Source organism: Phoxinus phoxinus, assembly GCF_949152265.1.
Source record: "Phoxinus phoxinus genome assembly, chromosome: 13".
Lineage (NCBI taxonomy): Eukaryota > Metazoa > Chordata > Actinopteri > Cypriniformes > Leuciscidae > Phoxinus > Phoxinus phoxinus.
In genome coordinates, this window is record NC_136888.1 from 35386717 (window position 1) to 35404216 (window position 17500).

Consider the following 17500-nt stretch of genomic DNA (forward strand, 5'->3'; position numbering starts at 1 on the left):
CTTTTGTGTCAATCACTTTATATCCAAAATCATTAAATAACTCTCACAGGAAATGGAAAATATTAATATTAACAGTTAACATTGATTGTGTGGTTTCACATCATGATCTTTTGAAGTGGATGATCAACTGTTTCCTGTGTGAACTGTTTTATTATTATTATTATTATATTATTTTATATTATTAACTGCTTGTGCTTTGTCTTTCTCCTTCATGCACAGTCATTCTTACCCAAGGTACAGTGAGCGTGCATGAGCGGAAACACGTCAGATGCATGAGTTACTCTGAAACGCTCGTGTGTGTGTGTGTGTGTGTGTGTGTGTGTGTGTCTAAACATTAGCAGGAACAATATTAGAGCCGTAAGTTTGAGGCAGGGCTGTTTTGGTTTATATTTATATGTATATACTATAATAATATATCAATATTTTAGTTTTTTAAGTGTCTGTAATTTTGTTGTGTGCCGTTTTATTTATTGATTTATATTTAGCTTTAAGTTGTTTTATTTAAATTTTATTACTTCACCTTAAACTTATTTTGTATCAAAGATTTATTATTTACAGTATTTAAGTATTTAGATTTATTACAGTAAATAGTACACTAAAATTTTATAAAATATACTATTTAGTTTTGCACTCTGACCTTATTTTTATATAACCCAATTCTCACATTAATCTAATGAAAAATATATATATATATATATATATACTGTTATGTATATATTGAATTATTTATAATAATAAAATAAATATAACAATATTATTACTTAAATTTAAAAGTAATGTTTCTTGTCTCCCTTCAAATCACATTAATTACAGTAATGCAAAAAAAATATATATTATTATTATTATATATTATATAGCCATATTGATATATAATCACAACAATTTGGTCAAATTTTGTAGCCGTACAAACAAGCACAGTAAAAATCACATTTAAAAAAACTTGTGCAGCTTATTTCTAGTTTTAAGTTTGTTTGAGTTTTCCACCTAATAAGTTTGATTTCAGCTTTACTGCAATGAACGAAAGCCATTTTTCCTAGTTTTACTGAAGAATAACAGCAGAGGATTGAGATCGATCTCATCCTCTGTTAGTGATGATGATGAAGATCGATGATGAAGATGATGTGTCCGTGTTTGATCTGTCTTGATGATGATGTGTTTGATCTGTCGTGATGATGATGAAGATCGATGATGAAGATGATGTGTCCGTGTTTGATCTGTTGTGATGATGATGATGTGTTTGATCTGTCGTGATGATGATGATGATGATGAAGATGATGTGTCCGTGTTTGATCTGTTGTGATGATGATGATGATGTGTTTGATCTGTCGTGATGATGATGATGATGATGATGATGTGTCAGTGTTTGATCTGTCGTGATGATGAAGATGATGATGATGATGTGTCAGTGTTCGATCTGTCGTGATGATGAAGATGATGATGATGATGTGTCAGTGTTCGATCTGTCGTGATGATGAAGAGGATGATGATGTGTCAGTGTTTGATCTGTCGTGATGATGAAGATGATGATGATGTGTCAGTGTTTGATCTGTCGTGATGACGATGAAGATGATGATGATGATGATCTGTCGTGATGATGATGATGAAGATGATGATGATGATGAAGAAGATGATGGAGATGATGATGATGATGAAGATGATGATGTGTCAGTGTTTGATCTGTCGTGATGATGAAGATGATGATGATGTGTCAGTGTTTGATCTGTCGTGATGATGATGAAGATGATGATGATGATGTGTCAGTGTGTGATCTGTCGTGGTGATGATGATGAAGATGATGATGATGATGTGTCAGTGTGTGATCTGTCGTGATGATGATGAAGATGATGATGATGTGTCAGTGTGTGATCTGTCGTGGTGATGATGATGAAGATGATGATGATGATGTGTCATTGTGTGATCTGTCGTGGTGATGATGATGAAGATGATGATGATGATGTGTCAGTGTGTGATCTGTCGTGGTGATGATGATGAAGATGATGATGATGATGTGTCAGTGTGTGATCTGTCGTGATGATGAAGATGATGATGATGATGATGATGAAGATGAAGATGATGATGTGTCAGTGTTTGATCTGTCGTGGTGATGAAGATGATGATGTGTCAGTGTGTGATCTGTCGTGATGATGATGATGAAGATGATGATGATCTGTAGTGGTGATGAAGATGATGATGATGATGTGTCAGTGTGTGATCTGTCGTGATGATGATGAAGATGATGATGATGATGTGTCAGTGTGTGATCTGTCGTGGTGTTTTGCAACGTCTCATATGTCAGATGTTGTCGTCACTGGTGTTTGTGTCGTTCTGCTGTGTGTGTGTGTGTGTGTGTGTTAGTCTGTTTTCTTGTTAAATATTGTTTATGAATATTCATCCACACAGCAGAAGCTTGTACAGATGTTATTAATCTCTCAGGATATTTTCTGTTGCATTAAACAAGTTTATCTGTATTTGTATCATTTATCAGGCGAGGGAATCTTGCAAACACAAAACAAGTTATATTTTGCATAAAGAAAATGAAGGCTGTTTTTTAGGATTATTTCAATGTTTTTCATTGTGGCATTTCCGTTATTTTCATAATCAAACATACTTAACATTTTAAGTTATATATATATATATATATATATATATATATATATATATATATATTGGGGGTTAGGTTGGGTCTATTATATATGTATATGTATTTATTATAATGTGATTTGGAGGGAGATAAGAAACATTACCATTTAAGTAATATAATATATATAGTATATGATAATATATATATTTTTTTATATATATATATATATAAATGTATTTTTATGTAATTATTTTATATTTTTATTGTTTTTTTGCATTACAGTATTTATACAGTGATCATTTTCATGAAAATAAAGTCACAATGCAAAAAATCTGTAAATGATCATAATAAATCAGCTTTTTTTCTTTATGTAAAGTATAATCTACTTTGATTTTTATTTATTTTTCTGTGTTTCTTGACTGTGTGTGTGTGTGTGTGTGTGTGTGTGTGTCTCTGTCAGTCCGGAGGTCAGGATCAGGAACGGAAGCACAAGAAGCGTCGCGGAGACTTTTACTCGGTCCAGACGTCTCTGATCGTGGCGGCGCTGAAGAAGATGCTGCCCATCGGCCTGAACATGTGCACGCCAGGAGACCAGGAGCTCATCCTGCTGGCCAAAACACGATACGGCCTGGTACGGGTCACTGGGGTCACCGGGGTCAGGGCTCACTGGGGTCAGGGGTCACAGGTGTGATGTGTGTTTGTGATGGGATGGTTTTGTTTGGTTGTGTAGAAGGACACAGATGAGGAGGTGAAGGAGCACATCAGACAGAACCTGCACCTGAAGGAGAAGGTCAGTCCGTGAAACACACACACACACACACACACACACACACACACACACACTCATCCATCTCTTGTGTCTCTCAGTCTGAGGATCCTGCAGTTCAGTGGCAGCTCCACCTGTATAAAGATGTGATGGTGAAAACAGAGGAAAGTCCCGATCCTGAGAGAAGCATCGAGAGAATCCAGAGCATCTCAGCCGCTGTGTTCCACCTCGAGCAGGTCATCGTCACACACACACACACACACACACACACACACACACACACACACACACATCATCTCACACATCATCTCACAAACACATCATCTCACACACACAAGTCATCTCACACACACGTCACCGATCATCTCTCAAATTAAGATGAATGAACATCAGAAGGAATGTTGTTTACACCGTGGAAAGACATCAGTACACTCGTCAGTACCCTCCTCAGTAGACTCGTCAGTACACTCGCCAGTACTCGTCAGTACACTCGTTCACTCGTCAGTACACTCGTCAGTACACTCACCAGTACTCGTCAGTACACTCGTCAGTACACTCGCCAGTACTCGTCAGTACACTCGTTCACTCGTCAGTACACTCGTTCATTGGTCAGTACACTCGCCAGTACTCGTCAGTGTACTCGTCAGTACCCTCGTCAGTAGACTCGTCAGTACACTCGCCAGTACTCGTCAGTACACTCGTTCACTCGTCAGTACACTCGTTCATTGGTCAGTACACTCGCCAGTACTCGTCAGTACACTCGTCAGTACACTCACCAGTACTCGTCAGTACTCTCGTCAGTGCTCTCACCAGTACTCGTCAGTACTCTCGCCAGTACACTCGTCAGTACACTCGCCAGTACTCGTCAGTACTCTCGTCAGTGCTCTCACCAGTACTCGTCAGTACTCTCGCCAGTACACTCGTCAGTACACTCGCCAGTACACTCACCAGTACTCGTCAGTACACTCGTCAGTACACTCGTCAGTACACTCACCAGTACTCGTCAGTACACTCGTCAGTACACTCGTCAGTACACTCACCAGTACTCGTCAGTACTCTCGTCAGTGCTCTCACCAGTACTCGTCAGTACTCTCGTCAGTGCTCTCACCAGTACTCGTCAGTACTCTCGTCAGTACACTCGTCAGTACACTCGCCAGTACACTCACCAGTACTCGTCAGTACTCTCGTCAGTGCTCTCACCAGTACTTGTCAGTACTCTCGTCAGTGCTCTCACCAGTACTCGTCAGTACTCTCGCCAGTACACTCGTCAGTACACTCGCCAGTACACTCACCAGTACTCGTCAGTACACTCGTCAGTACACTCGTCAGTACACTCGTCAGTACTCGTCAGTACACTCGTCAGTACTCGTCAGTACACTCGCCAGTACACTCACCAGTACTCGTCAGTACACTCGTCAGTACACTCGTCAGTACACTCACCAGTACTCGTCAGTACACTCGTCAGTACACTCACCAGTACTCGTCAGTACTCTCGTCAGTGCTCTCACCAGTACTCGTCAGTACTCTCGTCAGTACACTCGTCAGTACACTCACCAGTACTCGTCAGTACTCTCGTCAGTGCTCTCACCAGTACTCGTCAGTACTCTCGCCAGTACACTCGTCAGTACACTCGCCAGTACACTCACCAGTACTCGTCAGTACACTCGTCAGTACACTCGTCAGTACACTCGTCAGTACACTCGCCAGTACACTCACCAGTACTCGTCAGTACACTCGTCAGTACACTCGTCAGTACACTCACCAGTACTCGTCAGTACACTCGTCAGTACACTCACCAGTACTCGTCAGTACACTCGTCAGTACACTCGTTCACTCGTCAGTACACTCGTCAGTACACTCACCAGTACTCGTCAGTACACTCGTCAGTACACTCACCAGTACTCGTCAGTACACTCGTTCACTCGTCAGTACACTCGTTCATTGGTCAGTACACTCGCCAGTACTCGTCAGTACACTCGTCAGTACACTCGCCAGTACTCGTCAGTACACTCGTTCACTCGTCAGTACACTCGTTCATTGGTCAGTACACTCACCAGTACTCGTCAGTACACTCGTCAGTACACTCACCAGTACTCGTCAGTACACTCGTCAGTGCTCTCACCAGTACTCGTCAGTACTCTCGCCAGTACACTCGTCAGTACACTCGCCAGTACTCGTCAGTACACTCGTTCACTCGTCAGTACACTCGTTCACTCGTCAGTACACTCTTTCATTGGTCAGTACACTCGCCAGTACACTCGTCAGTACACTCAGTACACTCGTCAGTACACTCGCCAGTACACTCGTCAGTACACTCGTCAGTACACTCGTCAGTACACTCGCCAGTACACTCGTCAGTACACTCGCCAGTACACTCGTCAGTACACTCGTCAGTACTCGTCAGTACTCTCGTCAGTTCTCGTCAGTACTCTCGTCAGTACACTCGCCAGTACTCGTCAGTACACTCGCCAGTACTCGTCAGTACACTCACCAGTACTCGTCAGTACTCTCGTCAGTACTCGTCAGTACACTCGTCAGTACACTCGCCAGTACACCCGTCAGTACACTCGTCAGTACACTCGTCAGTACACTCGCCAGTACACTCGTCAGTACACTCGTCAGTACACTCGTCAGTACACTCGTCAGTACACTCGTCAGTACTCGTCAGTACACTCGTCAGTACACTCGTCAGTACACTCGTCAGTACTCGTCAGTACACTCGTCAGTACACCCGTCAGTACACTCGTCAGTACACTCGTCAGTACACTCGTCAGTACTCGTCAGTACACTCGTCAGTACACTCGTCAGTACACTCGTCAGTACACTCGCCAGTACTAGTCAGTACACTCGTCAGTACTCGTCAGTACACTCGTCAGTACACTCGTCAGTACTCGTCAGTACACTCGTCAGTACTCATCAGTACTCGTCAGTACACATCAGTACTCGTCAGTACACTCGTCAGTACACTCGTCAGTACACTCGCCAGTACTAGTCAGTACTCGTCAGTACACTCGCCAGTACTAGTCAGTACTCGTCAGTACACTCGCCAGTACTCGTCATTACACTCGCCAGTACTCGTCAGTACTCGTCATTACACTCGTCAGTACTCGTCATTACACTCGTCAGTACTCGTCATTACACTCGTCAGTACACTCGTCAGTACTCATCAGTACACTCGCCAGTACTCGTCAGTACACTCGTAATTACACTCGTCAGTTCTCGTCAGTAGACTCGTCAGTACACTCGTCAGTACTCGTCATTACACTCGTCAGTACTCGTCAGTACACTCGCCAGTACTCGTCAGTACACTCGTAATTACACTCGTCAGTTCTCGTCAGTAGACTCGTCAGTACTCGTCAGTACTCGTCAGTACACTCGCCAGTACTCGTCAGTAGACTCGTCAGTACTCGTCAGTACTCGTCAGTAGACTCGTCAGTACTCGCCAGTACTCGTCAGTACACTCGCCAGTACTCGTCAGTAGACTCGTCAGTACTCGTCAGTAGAATCGTCAGTACTCGTCAGTACTCGTCAGTACTCGTCAGTACTCGTCAGTACACTCGTCAGTACACTCGTAATTACACTCGTCAGTTCTCGTCAGTACACTCGTCAGTACTCGTCAGTAGACTCGTCAGTACTCGTCAGTACTCGTCAGTACACTCGTCAGTACTCGTCAGTACTCGTCAGTACACTCGTCAGTACTCGTCAGTACACTCGTCAGTAGACTCGTCAGTACTCGCCAGTACTCGTCAGTACACTCGCCAGTACTCGTCAGTAGACTCGTCAGTACTCGTCAGTAGAATCGTCAGTACTCGTCAGTACTCGTCAGTACTCGTCAGTACACTCGTCAGTACACTCGTAATTACACTCGTCAGTTCTCGTCAGTACACTCGTCAGTACTCGTCAGTAGACTCGTCAGTACTCGTCAGTACACTCGTCAGTACTCGTCAGTACACTCGTCAGTACTCGTCAGTACTCGTCATTACACTCGTCAGTACACTCGTCAGTACTCGTCAGTACACTCGCCAGTACTCGTCAGTACACTCGTAATTACACTCGTCAGTTCTCGTCAGTAGACTCGTCAGTACACTCGTCAGTACTCGTCATTACACTCGTCAGTACTCGTCAGTACACTCGCCAGTACTCGTCAGTACACTCGCCAGTACTCGTCAGTAGACTCGTCAGTACTCGTCAGTAGAATCGTCAGTACTCGTCAGTACTCGTCAGTACTCGTCAGTACTCGTCAGTACACTCGTCAGTACACTCGTAATTACACTCGTCAGTTCTCGTCAGTACACTCGTCAGTACTCGTCAGTAGACTCGTCAGTACTCGTCAGTACACTCGTAATTACACTCGTCAGTTCTCGTCAGTACACTCGTCAGTACTCGTCAGTAGACTCGTCAGTACTCGTCAGTACTCGTCAGTACACTCGTCAGTACTCGTCAGTACACTCGTCAGTACTCGTCAGTACACTCGTCAGTAGACTCGTCAGTACTCGCCAGTACTCGTCAGTACACTCGCCAGTACTCGTCAGTAGACTCGTCAGTACTCGTCAGTAGAATCGTCAGTACTCGTCAGTACTCGTCAGTACTCGTCAGTACACTCGTCAGTACACTCGTAATTACACTCGTCAGTTCTCGTCAGTACACTCGTCAGTACTCGTCAGTAGACTCGTCAGTACTCGTCAGTACACTCGTCAGTACTCGTCAGTACTCGTCAGTACTCGTCATTACACTCGTCAGTACACTCGTCAGTACTCGTCAGTACACTCGCCAGTACTCGTCAGTACACTCGTAATTACACTCGTCAGTTCTCGTCAGTAGACTCGTCAGTACACTCGTCAGTACTCGTCATTACACTCGTCAGTACTCGTCAGTACACTCGCCAGTACTCGTCAGTACACTCGTAATTACACTCGTCAGTTCTCGTCAGTAGACTCGTCAGTACTCGTCAGTAGACTCGTCAGTACTTGCCAGTACTCGTCAGTACACTCGCCAGTACTCGTCAGTAGACTCGTCAGTACTCGTCAGTAGAATCGTCAGTACTCGTCAGTACTCGTCAGTACTCGTCAGTACACTCGTCAGTACACTCGTAATTACACTCGTCAGTTCTCGTCAGTACACTCGTCAGTACTCGTCAGTAGACTCGTCAGTACTCGTCAGTACACTCGTCAGTACTCGTCAGTACTCGTCAGTACACTCGTCAGTACTCGTCAGTACTCGTCAGTACACTCGCCAGTACTCGTCAGTACACTCGTCAGTACTCGTCAGTACACTCGTCAGTAGACTCGTCAGTACTCGTCAGTAGAATCGTCAGTACTCGCCAGTAGACTCGTCAGTACTCGTCAGTAGACTCGTCAGTACTCGTCAGTACTCGTCAGTACTCGTCAGTACACTCGTCAGTACACTCGTAATTACACTCGTCAGTTCTCGTCAGTACACTCGTCAGTACTCGTCAGTAGACTCGTCAGTACTCGTCAGTACACTCGTCAGTACTCGTCAGTACTCGTCAGTACACTCGCCAGTACTCGTCAGTACACTCGTCAGTACTCGTCAGTACTCGTCAGTACACTCGTCAGTACTCGTCAGTTCTCGTCAGTACACTCGTCAGTACTCGTCAGTACTCTCGTCAGTACTCGTCAGTACACTCGTCAGTACTCTCGTCAGTACTCGTCAGTACACTCGTCAGTACACTCGTCAGTACACTCGTCAGTACACTCGTTCATTCGTCAGTACACTCATCCACTCGTCAGTACACTCGTCAGTACACTCGTCAGTACACTCGTCAGTACACTCGTCAGTACACTCCGTTTCTTAAGTTCTCACTGTAGTGTCTCTTCAGGTCGAGCAGCCGCTGCGCTCTAAGAAGTGTGTTTGGCAGAAGCTGTTGTCTAAGCAGAGGAAGAGAGCAGTGGTGGCGTGTTTCAGGATGGCTCCGCTATACAACCTGCCCAGGTAAGTCTGTCTGTCTGTCTGTCTGTCTATCTATGTCATTGACGCCTTTGATTCTGATCATTCGTCACATCGAGACCCAAACCATGAGCAGAGGCTGAGCTTCATATGTGTGTGTGATTGCCTTAGAAATCAAACTTTACTTTTTTAATTTATTTCTCAAAACTGCAATCAATCCATTTGATTGTATAATAAAAGTTTGTGTTTACATAATATATATGTGTGTGTACTGTGTAATGTTGTTTTATCTCATATGTTCAGCCGCTTTTATGTCCTATCGCTGTATACCGAAGTATTTTGTCGATTATGATTTCTACTAGTGCTGGGAAACGCGATTAATCGCATCCAAGTTATTTATTTATCATTTTTTATTATAATTATTTTGCATATATAAATACACACATATATGCATGTATATATTAAAGAAAAAATTATTATACACAGTACACACACATATATTATGTAAACACAAACTTTTATTTTGGGATGCGATTAATTGTTGCTTAGCACACATTTTTACTAATAACCGAGTGTTATTGTTCTTTAATACTCGTGTGTAACTGTGACTCAGATTTGTGTCTTGTTTCCTCTCCACGTCACGTTCCTGTTCTCAGGCACAAAATTAATAATTACTTCCAGAATTCCTTCCGACACATTTGGCTGGGCAGAATTCTTGAGCGTTCTGACAATGACCGTCTGCTCGCTGTGCTAACGGTAACGTAGCGCTTAGACAACGCCTGCTTTGCTCGTGGAAACCCCCGTTTCTGAGCCATGGTTTGGACGGTAACCGTCTGACGGGTCATCTGAGATGTTACAGGCATCATGTTCATCTGTGTTTAGTGTGTAATGTTGTAGTTTGATCATGTAAAGCTCCAGTTCTTCTCTATGTCAGTGTCAGTGTTTCTGAACTCCTGAAACGCCTCCATTGTAGTCTTGAGTTTCTTCTGCGCCTCACGTTTTTGAAGTTGAAAAAAAATCAACTCCGAGCGGAAAAAGCGGCATCATCACGTTTTTTTCCACTGTCCAATCGAATGAACGGAGAGGTGGGCCCTCCGTTGTGGATGAAAGCTACAGTTGCTTTGAACGCCCGGAGGGTGCGATGATGGAGGATAAACTTGTGGTGCTCTCGCGGGTTACCAGGAGGAGCTAACGACTTCATGGACCGTAACTACCACAATGTCAACAGAAAGTAAATAAAGTTAATAAAACGCTGATTTGACGTTTACTTGACTGACAGGACAGCTGTTTCGGTGGTTGCCTAGCAACATAAAAAACGCAGCGCACTGCTCGTTCTGTGTGATTGGCCAGTGCTGTGCGCCTCGCGTTTTCGAACCTGAAAAACGAGTCGGGTGTGATCCGGGCCTATGGCATCTTTAAAGTTTTATAGATCTTTGATGTCACATCTACATGATGACCCATCAGATGAACCCCAACTAACTAACTAACTAACTAACTGACTGACCCTCCAGCTCTTCCTGTTTCCCTAGCCTCGCCCTGGCAACCCTGTTGCTATGTTAACCCTGTCTCCTCACCCTGGCAACCGTTGCTATGTTAACCCTGTCTCCTCCTGCTGTCCCATCTCAGGCATCGCTCCATTAACCTGTTCCTCACCGGATACCAGCGGCTCTGGATAGAGGCAGAGATGTACTCGTTTGAGGAGAAGCTAGTGCAGGATCTGGCCGTAAGTAACGCTCGACGTCGAGCCGCTGGTTTCCACACTAGACCCAGTGAAAGCCAAACGGGAGTTTTGTGTGTTTTAGTTTGTGTCTGAGATCCAACTAAACAAACCTTATAAGTGATATGACATTAGTTGTGTCCCAGATAGGGTTGGGAATCAAATACTTGAGGTCAGGAATCAGATACTTGTTATAAAATACAAATTTCGATTCCTCTTTTCGATTCCTTTGTGAGCATTTGAATATGACTTTAAACAATTCAAGCGGGAGACAACTCGCACTCTGTTTTCTGTGTTCATGTGTATCAGTATATTGGATCTGTGCAGCTCTTAAAGTCACAGCAGCCTAATATTCCTGCTCTATAGTAACACTAATATTCCTGCTCTATAGTAACACTAATATTCCTGCTCTATAGTAACACTAATATTCCTGCTCTATAGTAACACTAATATTCCTGCTCTATAGTAACACTAATATTCCTGCTCTATAGTAACACTAATATTCCTGCTCTATAATAACACTAATATTCCTGCTCTATAATAACACTAATATTCCTGCTCTATAGTAACACTAATATTCCTGCTCTATAGTAACACTAATATTCCTGCTCTATAATAACACTAATATTCCTGCTCTATAGTAACACTAATATTCCTGCTCTACAGTAACACTCTATAGTAACACTAATATTCCTGCTCTATAGTAGCACTAATCCATCCATCCATCCATCTTCTTCCGCTTATCCGGGTCGCGGGGGCAGCAGTGTAAGGTCGCCATGGCGACCATGGCGTCCCACCGGGAGGAGACCCCGGGGAAGACCTAGGACACGCTGGAGAGACTATGTCTCTCGGCTGGCCTGGGAACGCCTCGGTGTCCCCCGCCCGGAACACCTTCCCGGGAAGGCGTCCAGGAGTCATCCGGAACAGATGCCCGAGCCACCTCAGCTGACCCCTCTCGATGTGGAGGAGCAGCGGCTCTACTCTGAGCTCCTCTCCTCCCGAGTGACCGAGCTCCTCACCCGATCTCTGAGGGATCGCCCAGCCACCCTGCGGAGAAAGCTCATTCCGGCCGCCTGTATCCGGGATCTTGTCCTTTCGGTCATGACCCAAAGCTCATGACCATAGGTGAGAGTAGGAACGTAGATTGACCGGTAAATCGAGAGCTTGCGGCTCAACTCTTTCTTCACCACGACAGACCGGTACACCGACCGCATTACTGCAGAAGCTGCACCGATCCGTCTGTCAATCTCCCGTTCCATCCTTCCCTCACTCGTGAACAAGACCCCAAGATACTTGAACTCCTCCACTTGAGGCAGGAACTCTCCACCAACCTGAAGTAGGCAAGCCACCTTCTCCGACTGAGGACCATGGCCTCGGATTTGGAGGCGCTGATTCTCATCCCAGCCGCTTCACACTCGGCTGCAAACCGTCCCAGTGCATGCTGGGGGTCCTGGTCTGATGGGGCCAACACGACAACATCATCTGCAAAGAGCAGAGACGTAATCGTGTTGTTCCCAAACCCGACACCCTCCGGCCCCTGGCTGTGCCTAGAAATTCTGTCCAAAAATTAGTAACACTAATATTCCTGCTAATTCCTGCTAAACAGTAATTACTGTTTATTTAGTTTAAGTGTTCTTTAGCCTGAGTATCAAACGCAAAACGCATGTAACTGATCCCGGGCGCTGTTGCTATTATACCGGCGGGATAAACGACTCTTGCGCCCGACGCAAATCTAACATGTGTTGGTCTGAAGTCGCTTCATTACTCATAGGTGTGGTTTGGGCGTAACGTGAAATAAACCAATCCTCTCACATTCCCTTTAAGAGCCGGCGCGCTTGTTCCACGGCGGATTGCTATTATAACGGCGGATCGCTATTATAACGGCGGATTGCTATTATAACGGCGGATTGCTATTATAACGGTGGATCGCTATTATAACGGCGGATCGCTATTATAACGGCGGATCGCTATTATAACGGCGGATCGCTATTATAACGGCGGATCGCTATTATAACGGCGGATTGCTATTATAACGGCGGATCGCTATTATAACGGCGGATTGCTATTATAACGGCGGATTGCTATTATAACGGCGGATCGCTATTATAACGGCGGATCGCTATTATAACGGCGGATTGCTATTATAACGGCGGATTGCTATTATAACGGCGGATTGTTATTATAACGGCGGATCGCTATTATAACGGCGGATCGCTATTATAACGGCGGATCGCTATTATAACGGCGGATCGCTATTATAACGGCGGATTGCTATTATAACGGCGGATTGTTATTATAACGGCGGATCGCTATTATAACGGTGGATCGCTATTATAACGGCGGATCGCTATTATAACGGCGGATTGCTATTATACCGGCGGATTGCTATTATAACGGCGGATTGTTATTATAACGGCGGATCGCTATTATAACGGCGGATCGCTATTATAACGGCGGATCGCTATTATAACGGCGGATTGCTATTATAACGGCGGATTGCTATTATAACGGCGGATCGCTATTATAACGGCGGATTGCTATTATAACGGCGGATTGCTATTATAACGGCGGATAGCTATTATAACGGCGGATCGCTATTATAACGGCGGATTGCTATTATAACGGCGGATTGCTATTATAACGGCGGATAGCTATTATAACGGCGGATTGCTATTATAACGGCGGATCGCTATTATAACGGCGGATTGCTATTATAACGGCGGATTGCTATTATAACGGCGGATCGCTATTATAACGGCGGATCGCTATTATAACGGCGGATTGCTATTATAACGGCGGATCGCTATTATAACGGCGGATTGCTATTATAACGGCGGATTGCTATTATAACGGCGGATCGCTATTATAACGGCGGATCGCTATTATAACGGCGGATCGCTATTATAACGGCGGATCTATTATAACGGCGGATTGCTATTATAACGGCGGATCTATTATAACGGCGGATCGCTATTATGACGGCGGATTGCTATTATAACGGCGGATTGCTATTATAACGGCGGATCTATTATAACGGCGGATCTATTATAACGGCGGATCTATTATAACGGCGGATTGCTATTATAACGGCGGATCTATTATAACGGCGGATCTATTATAACGGCGGATCGCTATTATAACGGCGGATCGCTATTATAACGGCGGATCTATTATAACGGCGGATCGCTATTATGACGGCGGATTGCTATTATAACGGCGGATTGCTATTATAACGGCGGATCGCTATTATAACGGCGGATTGCTATTATAACGGCGGATTGCTATTATAACGGCGGATCGCTATTATAACGGCGGATCGCTATTATAACGGCGGATCGCTATTATAACGGCGGATCGCTATTATAACGGCGGATCGCTATTATAACGGCGGATTGCTATTATAACGGCGGATTGCTATTATAACGGCGGATCGCTATTATAACGGCGGATTGCTATTATAACGGCGGATCGCTATTATAACGGCGGATTGCTATTATAACGGCGGATCGCTATTATAACGGCGGATTGCTATTATAACGGCGGATCGCTATTATAACGGCGGATTGCTATTATAACGGCGGATCGCTATTATAACGGCGGATCGCTATTATAACGGCGGATTGCTATTATAACGGCGGATCGCTATTATAACGGCGGATTGCTATTATAACGGCGGATCGCTATTATAACGGCGGATTGCTATTATAACGGCGGATTGCTATTATAACGGCGGATCGCTATTATAACGGCGGATCGCTATTATAACGGCGGATCGCTATTATAACGGCGGATTGCTATTATAACGGCGGATCGCTATTATAACGGCGGATCGCTATTATAACGGCGGATCGCTATTATAACGGCGGATTGCTATTATAACGGCGGATCGCTATTATAACGGCGGATTGCTATTATAACGGCGGATTGCTATTATAACGGCGGATTGCTATTATAACGGCGGATCGCTATTATAACGGCGGATTGCTATTATAACGGCGGATCGCTATTATAACGGCGGATCGCTATTATAACGGCGGATCGCTATTATAACGGCGGATCGCTATTATAACGGCGGATCGCTATTATAACGGCGGATCGCTATTATAACGGCGGATCGCTATTATAACGGCGGATTGCTATTATAACGGCGGATCGCTATTATAACGGCGGATTGCTATTATAACGGCGGATCGCTATTATAACGGCGGATTGCTATTATAACGGCGGATCGCTATTATAACGGCGGATTGCTATTATAACGGCGGATCGCTATTATAACGGCGGATTGCTATTATAACGGCGGATCGCTATTATAACGGCGGATCGCTATTATAACGGCGGATTGCTATTATAACGGCGGATCGCTATTATAACGGCGGATCGCTATTATAACGGCGGATTGCTATTATAACGGCGGATCGCTATTATAACGGCGGATTGCTATTATAACGGCGGATTGCTATTATAACGGCGGATTGCTATTATAACGGCGGATCGCTATTATAACGGCGGATCGCTATTATAACGGCGGATCGCTATTATAACGGCGGATCGCTATTATAACGGCGGATTGCTATTATAACGGCGGATCGCTATTATAACGGCGGATCGCTATTATAACGGCGGATCGCTATTATAACGGCGGATTGCTATTATAACGGCGGATCGCTATTATAACGGCGGATTGCTATTATAACGGCGGATTGCTATTATAACGGCGGATTGCTATTATAACGGCGGATCGCTATTATAACGGCGGATTGCTATTATAACGGCGGATTGCTATTATAACGGCGGATCGCTATTATAACGGCGGATCGCTATTATAACGGCGGATCGCTATTATAACGGGGGATCGCTATTATAACGGCGGATCGCTATTATAACGGCGGATCGCTATTATAACGGCGGATTGCTATTATAACGGCGGATCGCTATTATAACGGCGGATCGCTATTATAACCGTGGATTGCTATTATAACGGCGGATCGCTATTATAACGGCGGATCGCTATTATAACGGCGGATCGCTATTATAACGGCGGATTGCTATTATAACGGCGGATCGCTATTATAACGGCGGATCGCTATTATAACGGCGGATTGCTATTATAACGGCGGATTGCTATTATAACGGCGGATCGCTATTATAACGGCGGATCGCTATTATAACGGCGGATTGCTATTATAACGGCGGATCGCTATTATAACGGCGGATTGCTATTATAACGGCGGATTGCTATTATAACGGCGGATTGCTATTATAACGGCGGATCGCTATTATAACGGCGGATTGCTATTATAACGGCGGATTGCTATTATAACGGCGGATCGCTATTATAACGGCGGATCGCTATTATAACGGCGGATCGCTATTATAACGGTGGATTGCTATTATAACGGCGGATCGCTATTATAACGGCGGATCGCTATTATAACGGCGGATTGCTATTATAACGGCGGATCGCTATTATAACGGCGGATCGCTATTATAACGGTGGATTGCTATTATAACGGCGGATTGCTATTATAACGGCGGATCGCTATTATAACGGCGGATTGCTATTATAACGGCGGATCGCTATTATAACGGCGGATTGCTATTATAACGGCGGATCGCTATTATAACGGCGGATCGCTATTATAACGGCGGATCACTATTATAACGCCGGATCGCTATTATAACGGTGGATCGCTATTATAACGGCGGATCGCTATTATAACGGCGGATTGCTATTATAACGGCGGATTGCTATTAAAACGGCGGATTGCTATTATAACGATAACGGCGGATTGCTATTATGACGGTGGATCGCTATTATAACGGCGGATCGCTATTATAACGGCGGATTGCTATTATAACGGCGGATCGCTATTATAACGGCGGATCGCTATTATAGCGGCGGATTGCTATTATAACGGCGGATCGCTATTATAACGGCGGATTGCTATTATAACGGTGGATTGCTATTATAACGGCGGATCGCTATTATAACGGCGGATTGCTATTATAACGGCGGATCGCTATTATAACGGCGGATTGCTATTATAACGGCGGATCGCTATTATAACGGTGGATTGCTATTATAACGGCGGATCGCTATTATAACGGCGGATTGCTATTATAACGGCGGATCGCTATTATAACGGCGGATTGCTATTATAACGGCGGATTGCTATTATAACGGCGGATCGCTATTATAACGGCGGATCGCTATTATAACGGCGGATCGCTATTATAACGGCGGATCGCTATTATAACGGTGGATCGCTATTATAACGGCGGATCTATTATAACGGCGGATTGCTATTATAACGGCGGATCGCTATTATAACGGCGGATTGCTATTATAACGGTGGATCGCTATTATAACGGCGGATTGCTATTATAACGGCGGATCGCTATTATAACGGCGGATCGCTATTATAACGGCGGATTGCTATTATAACGGCGGATCGCTATTATAACGGCGGATTGCTATTATAACGGCGGATCGCTATTATAACGGTGGATTGCTATTATAACGGCG

At 44.6% G+C, this 17500-nt stretch overlaps 1 protein-coding gene across 1 annotated transcript in view; it reads left to right on the forward strand.

Annotated features, from left to right (window-relative positions):
- LOC307009684 (ryanodine receptor 3) overlaps positions 1-17500 on the forward strand; it is a gene marked incomplete at its 5' end in the record, with an annotated part of 184937 nt that overhangs the window by 125561 nt on the left and 41876 nt on the right. The window contains 5 exon segments of the mRNA XM_079633623.1: positions 3042-3212; positions 3312-3371; positions 3449-3583; positions 9187-9299; positions 10881-10977. Coding sequence (XP_079489749.1) covers positions 3042-3212; positions 3312-3371; positions 3449-3583; positions 9187-9299; positions 10881-10977 — 576 coding nt within the window.